Source organism: Zingiber officinale, chromosome 5B, assembly GCF_018446385.1.
Source record: "Zingiber officinale cultivar Zhangliang chromosome 5B, Zo_v1.1, whole genome shotgun sequence".
NCBI lineage: Eukaryota > Viridiplantae > Streptophyta > Magnoliopsida > Zingiberales > Zingiberaceae > Zingiber > Zingiber officinale.
In genome coordinates, this window is record NC_055995.1 from 20,477,172 (window position 1) to 20,486,307 (window position 9,136).

Consider the following 9,136-nt stretch of genomic DNA (forward strand, 5'->3'; position numbering starts at 1 on the left):
GTGCAATTCCAAGCAAGAATAAAGGAGATGATAACTCAACTGACTAATCTCGGAGAATCAGTAACGAACCGAGATTCTATCAGGTATGCGCTCAACACCTTCCCAAGAACTCCAAAGTGGGCGTGTTGGCGCTACTCAAAATTTCGTTCTATTTCCCCTTTACAAAAATTTGTACAAGCACAGAACTTTTCCTAGCAACCCATGTGCTTTTCAGAAGTTAAACTTAGATTACAAACGATACTTAACATTATTAATCCAAATTCAACCCATGTGTTCATCAGAAGTTAAACCATATTACAAAAGTTAATTAAATATCTATTTCAAGGATTGACTTCTAGGTCGTTGGCGAAGCACTCAACCTTCTTGGGTATGAGATCATCCACCACTTCCTAGTCAAAGCCTTTCAAAGAAATTGAATATTTAAACTCCTTACAGTAAACTCTAGGTTAAACTACATAGACCTCAATCAAAGTACAAGATCGCTAGCCTCTTGTGTTGGTACTTCAGGATCCATACAAAGGAAAAATAAACTAGTACACAGTAGAAACAATTAACTAGTTATACATTTCTTTGTAGCTTAAAGACCTCTTGATCTTCTGCTATATTCCTCTCCTCCTCTTGGACGTCGTGTGGGCGATGATCTACCAAGACGCAAAAATCACCCAAGTCCTTCTTTCTTCAAAGACTTTCGACCACCAAGGGATCAAAGCTAGGAACACCACCTCTTGTTCTTCTTTCTTCCTTGTAACCCGCCGGCCACAAGATGGTTGAAGCCTCTTGATGCCGCCGGCCTTAGGTGAGAAAGCAAGGGGAGAATAAGAATATGAGGGGGCCTGCCACAAGGAGAATAGAAGAGGAATAGAAATTGTGTAGATGATTATTTCCTCTAAGGCACCATCTATCCTCTTTTATAATCCTTGGTAATGGCTAAAAAGGAAAGATTTTAACAACAATTAAAATCTCTCTTTTAAATTTCCTATTGTGGATGGCTACAAAAAGAAAGTTTTAAAATTAAAAATCTCTCTTTTAAACATTGTAGATGGCTACAAAAAAGAAAGATTTTTAAAATTAAAACTTCTCTTTTAAATCATGGTTACACAAAAGGAAAGTTTTAACAAAAATAAAATCTCTCTTTTAAACCATTGTAAATGGCTACAAAAGGAAAGATTTTTTAAAATTTAAAACTCTCTTTTAAAACCATGTGGATGGCGTCAAAAAAGGAAAGTTTTTAAAATTTAAAATCTCTCTTTTAAAACATTGTAGATGACTACAAAAAGAAAGATTTAAAAAATTAAAAACCCACTTTTAAACTCATCTTGGTCGGCCCCTTGCTTGGGCACCAAGCAAGGATGTGGCCGGCCATAAGGATGACTTGGGTGGATGCGAGACTTTATACATAGAGGCTACAACAGGTACCTAGATCAGGAATTGGTTTTGGCCTCCTGATGAGCTTGAGCTTCCTGTGTTCGACTCGAACACTCAATTCAAGTTCATCAATAATAACTCATACCACTAAAGAGTTATTATTGAACTACCGTACCAATCTCATATTACATTATGGGTTCCTTCTTATCATGAGTGCATTAATCTCCCTGTGTTTAAGATATCGAATGTCCATTAATTAAATGAGTTACTAACAACTCACTTAATTAACATCTAGCTCCAAGAGTAGTACCACTCAATTTCATTGTCATGTCAGAACTAAGTCCACCTACAGGGTTTACATGATAATCCTTATGAGCTCCTCAAGGGGACATCATCATCCTAATAAATAGGACACAGTTTCCTTCTATAATCAACAACACATCATATAAATAATATTATTTTCCAACTTATCGGGCCTATTGATTTAACGAATAAATCTCACCCTTTGATAAATTAAAGAAATAAATACTAAGTACATGTGCTTGTTATTATATCGGGATTAAGAGTACGCACATCCATAATAATAGAGGTCCTCAATAGAAAAATCGAATCCAGAAATCCTCCGTCGAGGCGCCCGTCTCGAATCAAAGTCCTGTAACGCATAATATACATATTTAGCTAATTACATAAATTAATTAGCTAAAATAAATCCCCGGCTAAAATCTAATCCATTAATCAACTAGGGTTAACTTCGTTAAACCCTAATCGTTCCACTCATCGATTAGATTAAAATCTAACCTAACCTTAAATCAAATTAAAATAACCCATTCCTAACTTAACCACAAGTTAACCTAACTACACATGAACAACCAACTATATAACCAACTATATAAAGAATCAAACTTATCCAAACAAACTCACCCAAATTGATATCCTAGCCTATGCTTCACAACCGCAGAAATTCGTCGTCAAAATCTGGTGGCCAAAATTACAATGAAGTTGTTGTCAGAACACAATGGAGCTGCTGGAATCCTATAGCTTCTGTGGCAGCAACACAGACAGTTGTCAATCTTCAGAACAGCAAGCACAAGGAACTAGGGCACAAGAGGAAGAAGGGTTACCTGAGGTAGGGCAGAAAGAAAGGTTGTTACCGACGGTCTCTCTGTGGCGATCAGCGTTGAGGACAACTACGGTTCGACTGAACCTAGTGATCAGATGCTGGCGGTGCTAGGGCAAAGGCGACGGCGGTGCTGGGTCGAACCTGGTGGTCGGCGTCAATGCTAGGGCACAACGGATGGGACTCAGTCGCTCCAACGAGGGTTGGCACATCCCTCACAGCGGCGGCGGTGGATCGACCAAGAGGAGGCACTAGCGTCGCGGGATCAGGAGGAAGGTCGACGATCAGCGTCGTGTGGAAGAAGGGAGGAGACACCACTGTTTCGGGCTCACGCAGGCATCACCGGCCGAGAAGAATTGCTCCGGCGATGAAGAGGAATCGGGTGGAGCGGCTCGCTGAGAATATGAGAGGAGAAAACTCGGGGCAGAGGCAAGGAGAACAGTGGGGATCAGGAGAAGAGGAGGAAGAGAAGTGTCGACTTCTCTTTGGTCACGGTTTTATGCACGAGGGAAGGTGAAATTGTCGCGTGGCGATTTTGGGGCAGATCAGCGTGGGAGGTAGGGCACAGCGTCGAGAGGCGAGGGCATGCGGGGGAAAGGGGAGAAGGAAACGACGAAAATGAAGAAAAAGGGAAAAAAAAAAAAAGGAATAGGAAAATCAAACATTTCCTCGTTTAAATGGGGTAGTCTAAACAGACTTTCCCGGGACCCAATATTTATCACCGTAAACTCGTCATACGAGTTCCTAAAAATTCCCGGAAAATTTTCAAAAATTCCGGATTTTACAGGAGATGGGGGTTAGAGGTTTGCCAAAAATTCCATATCACCGTAAACTCGTCATATGGTGATTTGCCCTTTTTTCGGTATTTTACAAGAGATGGGGGTTAGAGGTTTGGAGTGGATGATAGTTAGGGTTTCAGCCTTTAGGAAGAAAAAAAATGAGGAAGAAGAATGAGATTCGAGAAGAAATGAGAGGATTTAACCATTTGGATCATTTGGTTAGAGGGACCCACAACTAAAAAAAATGAGGAAGAAGAATAGGATTCGGGAAGAAATGAGAGGATTTGACCATTTGAATCATTTGGTTAGAGGGATCACAACTAAGTAAAGAATTTTTTTTCTTTTCTTATTTGACTTGGACCATTTGGCTAGATGTGCTGTCTAGTCTGTGTGAAAAAAATTATCAAAAAAAGACAGGGAAAAAAAAAAGAAAAAAAGAAGGCAACCTTCTTCTCCGATACCAACAGCCTTTGCCAGAGAATGAGGTATGCTGTGGCCCGTGCCGTCAATGTCGTGGGCTAGGCATGGGCCGTGCTAGCACTTGTCGTCTGTGGAGGGCTATAAAAGTAGTCCCATAATTTTTACTAGCGGATGACAATCAAGTTAGAGGAGGCTGAAGTCTCCCTCAGCCTCCCAGTATGTCTGCCCCTGCATGAGCCCGATTAATACTTGATGCAAAATATTTTAAAATTTATTAAATATTTATTAAAAATATATAAGAATTTTTTAAAAACTAAAATAAAAAAAAAACAGAATTAAAAAAACATTAATATTTTTTTTAAAAAAAATTAAATTAATTTTATGATTCTAAAATAAAATTTATGTACAATATTATATTTTAATCATAATTTTGTTTTTACTATTAGAAATATTTCTAACCACTTAAATTGGCATACGTTTGATCTTGCATCATGGGTCATGCCCAACCTAGACACTTGGTCGACCTAGATAGCAAGAGCTTGACTCGTGCTAGGTCGAAGCGTGATCCAAAAGAAACATGGGAAGTTTTGTTTTTTTAATGAACATAATTTTTAGAATCAAATTTCCAAGTCAAAATGTGATTTCAGATAGTTATTGGGCTTAAGTGCATAAAGATTTATGAGTTTCTTCTTCCCCAAGCCGACCCGCATTCCTGATTTCTACTATATAATGGATCGATCGCACTCTTTATCAATCTCAGTTCGTCGGATGATCCATGGCTTCAAGGGTTTTCTCTCGGTCTGTGAGGGGCTCCTTCCGTTACCGCCTCCTCGATGGAGTCGTGCTTCGACGACTTTCACTCCTCGGGGAACCCGCTGCAGGTTCCGCCATTCTTCCCTTGAACAGGGTGAGGGATTGCTGCTTGGTTTCGGCTTTACTTTTCAAATCGTTGCTTTTGTGTTGGTGAATGCTTGATGTACGCATATTGTGATTTCTGGCCGGGTGACAGATTGTGAATATCATCTGAGATTAATTTATTGATCTACTATTCTGTTTATTTAATTTTCTCTTCTAATGCTTTGTGGCTCATCATTTACCGCTTCTGCTCACTTGGTGATCCGAAAATTGCTTTGAATAGTTTGTTCGGTCATGATTAGTTAAATGGACTTCTGGTGTTCAACTACACCAATAAGAAATAGATATTGGACTCTGATTCTTTGAATGAATGATTAAGTATTGCTTATGAATCTATAATAACAACTATTTCTTATGAATACGTATTGTTTGATGAATTTTGCAATGAAATATACAAATGTTTAGTTCATGGTAATCTTTATATATTATATAAAGAGAAGCACAATGAAACTACTATTTTTTTTTTTTTTTGGCATTATTCTAGTTCCAAAGTCAAAGTTCTTTCTTACAATCATGATATTGATTATTGGATCGAGCATGTTGATGCTTCTTGCATATCATGATAAGAGTTAGTTCCTTTTCTTTCATACTTATCATGATAATGGTTATTGTGTAGAACATGTTGGCGCCTCATGTGTATTGCTTAATTTGGTAGTAAAATTCTAAATATATATTTTTCGTGTGTTATTCCCTGTTGCAGCCTGCTCCTTTGCACTCAAACTTATGGTTGAGTAGATCAATTGGCACAACTACATTACAAAGATTTGGTTTCTCATCAGCTGCATCTCCTCAGCCGATTGATGAAACAAACCTATATGATACATTAGAATTTGGAAACAGTAGTGATATCGAAATATCTCCTGGTGAGTTTTCTTTTTAAAACATCCAAACTGTTTAAAGTTTGGAATCTCAAGATTCCACATCTTATGCTGTTGCAATGAGGAGGAAGAATACTGAACAAGATACATTTTTTTTTTCAATGGAGATCCTGAACTTTCCAGGGATGAATTAGTTAAGTTAATAGTTGAAAAGGAAAAATTAAATCAGTTGAAGGTCAAAGAACTCGAAGAGGTGCAGGATAAAGTTTTACGCTGCCATGCTGAAATTGAGAATATCATAGAAAGAAAAAAGCGCGAAGCTGAGAACTCCAGGAAGTTTTCGATTCAGGTATGCCCTGATTCATTTTATTATTCACATGCAGTCACCTTTGTTGATTTATGTATTTTTAGTTCTAATAGACTTCTGACTCTGGTTTCACCATTCAAATGAAGAGCTTTGTTATGAGCCTCTTGGACGTGGCCGACAATCTGACAAGGGCTTCGTCTGTCGTCAAGGAGCGCTTCACCAAACTAGACACATCCAAATGCTCCACTGAAGTTGTGCCACTTCTTAAAACTTTACTCGAGGGTGTCGAACTGACAGATACACAACTTTCTGAGGCAAGTTCGATTGCCTGCCTTTTCAAGACTGCTACTGATCTTCCATTTGTTTGTCCATTGTGCTCATGACACTTTCTCATCCAGGTATTTAGTAAGTTCGGAGTCGCGAAATTTGATCCGATAAATGAGCAATTTGACCCACACAGGCATTCATCAATTTTCCAAGTCCCAGATACGACAAGACCACCTGGCACTGTCGCTGCTGTCTTGAAGGTAACCAATCTCATCCTCTGCTGTAGATTTCTTTTGAAAATAGAAAGCTCCACAAACAGTTTTCCATAGTTTAACTCGACTCTCTAGTTTCATTGAATTTATACATTTCAATTTTGGATCAGTCGGGCTATACGCTGCATGATCGAGTAATTCGTCCTGCTGAAGTTGGTGTCACCCAAGAATTGAACGAGTAGACCAAAGCTCCATCGAAAGATTTTAGCAGGAGCCCATATGCCCTTCAATCTTCCCTTTTTCTCAAATAATGAGACAGATGAAACTTGTCATGATGAGTTAGTTTAGCAGATGACAACCATTTATTCATTCTTCAGGTTTTATTTTGCGATGTAATATCTAGATATCTCAGTCTCGTTAACAATTTTCTAGTCTTTAAAGTTTGGACCGTTATGTTAGTTTGGATAAAAAAAAAGAGACATGCTTTTCCCACCTACACTTTTCCCTCTCCGGTCCCATCTTAAAAATTATTCTTATGCCCTTTTATCAGTTTTATTTTTTTTATCCGTTTGCGTTAAATTTTTTTAAAGAAAAACAAAAGATTATTTTTTTTATCAGTTTTATTTTTTTTATTATTTTTTTATTATATATTTGTATTTTTTAATAGTAGATTATATATATGAAATTAATAAAAATAATATAAAATTTAAAATTAAATCAAAATAAAAACAAAATTGATTAAATCTAAAATTAAAATTAAAATTTATATATATAAAAATTTGATGAAAAAATATAAATAAAATTGTTTAAAAAATTAAATTAAAAAAAGAGAAGTATAAAGGTCATTTGAAAGAAGGGGTACTGTCAGGTAAGGAGAGAAGCAATTAAGTTGGATCCTCTATCTTTAATTTTTTCTGTCTCCTTGTCTCACTCGTCGCCTCTAGCCCATCACCGGTGGTCTCCGGTCGCCGTCCCAATCATAACTATATCTTAGGGGAAGGTGAATCTAGGGGGGTCGCCACCGATGCGATTGGAGTCGAAATCCGATTGAATCTGAACAGGAAATCAGATTGACGGCAGAGGAAAATCTATTCAGATCCGGTCAGATTTTGGCACCGATCGCGTCGATGGCGATCCGCTGCGTTCACTTTCCTCCTAGGATATAGTTTTGATCGAGACGACGACCAGAGGCCACTAGGGTGGGCTAGGGCGACGAGGGGGACACAGGGATAGAGGATTCGATCTTTGTAATCTTTATTTTTTTTTAATAGTAGATTTTAGGAATTATTATTTGTAAAAATTTTAAAAGTCTAAAAATTATACATCAAAATAAAAATTATAAAAGATAAAAAAATGATTAAAAAAATAAAACTAAAGAAAAAAATTAGAAGTTAAGGAGTTAGAATAAAATAACTTCTTATTTTAAAGAAAGGGGTAAAAACGTAATTTAAAAGGGGAGAGGGAAGGGGTGTTGTGAGCACTGAGAAAAAAAAAAACATCGTTGTCGATCATTTGAAAAGTGTGTAGTGAACGTTCTCCTACTCCAAGCGTAATTTGATGTTCAATATTTTTTATAAAAATTATAATTCGTATTATTATAAAATAATAAAATATCCTGTAATCTCTATCGGAGGTCACCACCGTACCTTTAACAGAGGCGGTGGTCGGCGGCGACAACCGGCGACAGTAGAAGTAACCGTCAATGATTGATTGATGTCGAAAATGAACTAAAGGTATATTTGACATTTAAACTTTAGTTAAACGATGACTTCATAATGTAATCGGATTATATGATGTTTACTTTATAATTCAAATTATAAAATTTTATTATCTTTTATAATCCAAATTATATTATATTATAATTTTAAAATTATATTAAATAAAATAATTAATTTTATAATATAATCTTGATGATTCCATCCTACCAAATGTAATCTAAAATTATTAGAATGTGTGGGGCCTCGCTCTAAGGTCACTTCGTACTGAGGTTTAACTTATAGCAGAGCTCTAGGTTTTGAACAGTACCCAGTTGTTTTGTTTCGTTTTTCCTTTTTTAGATTTTTGGGAATTCATTGTTTGTTTAGTAAAAGTTAGTGTTGACAATTGGTGATCCATTGGCTAGAACTGACCTGGTCAGGAGCTGTTCAGCTAGTTTGATTCGATCGGATATATGAGTTCTCGAGAGAAATCATTTTTAGGATCATGTGTGCGCTCGTTCCGAATCAACAACACCTAGGGAACGACGAAGCAACAACAAGATCAAATTTATACAAATTGTAAATTCATACTCTCTTGCTGCTTGGGCTTCACTTTATTAATCCGGGAGATATAACTCCTAAATTTGCATATAGAATAAATATAATTTATGCACACTTACAAGTTAATCAATGAATATTAATGTGTGTTTACTATTATATCATGTAAGTAAATGTTATTATTGTAATATTATAATCCAACTGGAAAGTCTAAGTAAAATCTTTAAAAAAAAAAAAACTTGAAAATTATAACCTAATTGAGAAGTATGAACCTAAAATAAAATCTTAAAAAAAATATTTTAATTAATTTTTTTAATTCAAAATTTAAAATACTAATACTAATAATAATAATAATAATAATAATAATAATAAAATAACATACAATATATTATTATTGTTTTTAGTTTTTAAATTTTTTTAAAAATTAATATTTTCTTATATAAATCCCTAATCCTGAATATATCCCCTAAACATATTTCAATACTCCATAAATACTTAAATTTATTTTATTTTTAATTTTTCTTTTTACTAAATACTATAACCCAATTAGAAAACCTGAACCCTAAAGATAAAATCTTAAAAATAAAATTATCTTATAAATTATAACCCAATTGAGAATTATCAATCCTAAAATAAAATTTTAAAGAAATATTTTAATTATTTTTTAATTCAAAATTAAAA

The 9,136-nt window shown here is 35.4% G+C and overlaps 1 protein-coding gene across 1 annotated transcript; it reads left to right on the plus strand.

Annotated features, from left to right (window-relative positions):
• Window positions 1–4,453: 4,453 nt before the first annotated feature.
• LOC121987279 (grpE protein homolog 2, mitochondrial-like) lies at window positions 4,454–6,665 on the plus strand. The gene is made up of 6 exons (XM_042541154.1): window positions 4,454–4,588; window positions 5,297–5,459; window positions 5,582–5,763; window positions 5,868–6,035; window positions 6,120–6,248; window positions 6,371–6,665. Exons 1-6 carry the CDS (start codon window positions 4,457–4,459, stop codon window positions 6,440–6,442), a joined length of 846 nt encoding a protein of 281 aa, XP_042397088.1. The 5' UTR covers window positions 4,454–4,456; the 3' UTR covers window positions 6,443–6,665.
• Window positions 6,666–9,136: the final 2,471 nt, after the last annotated feature.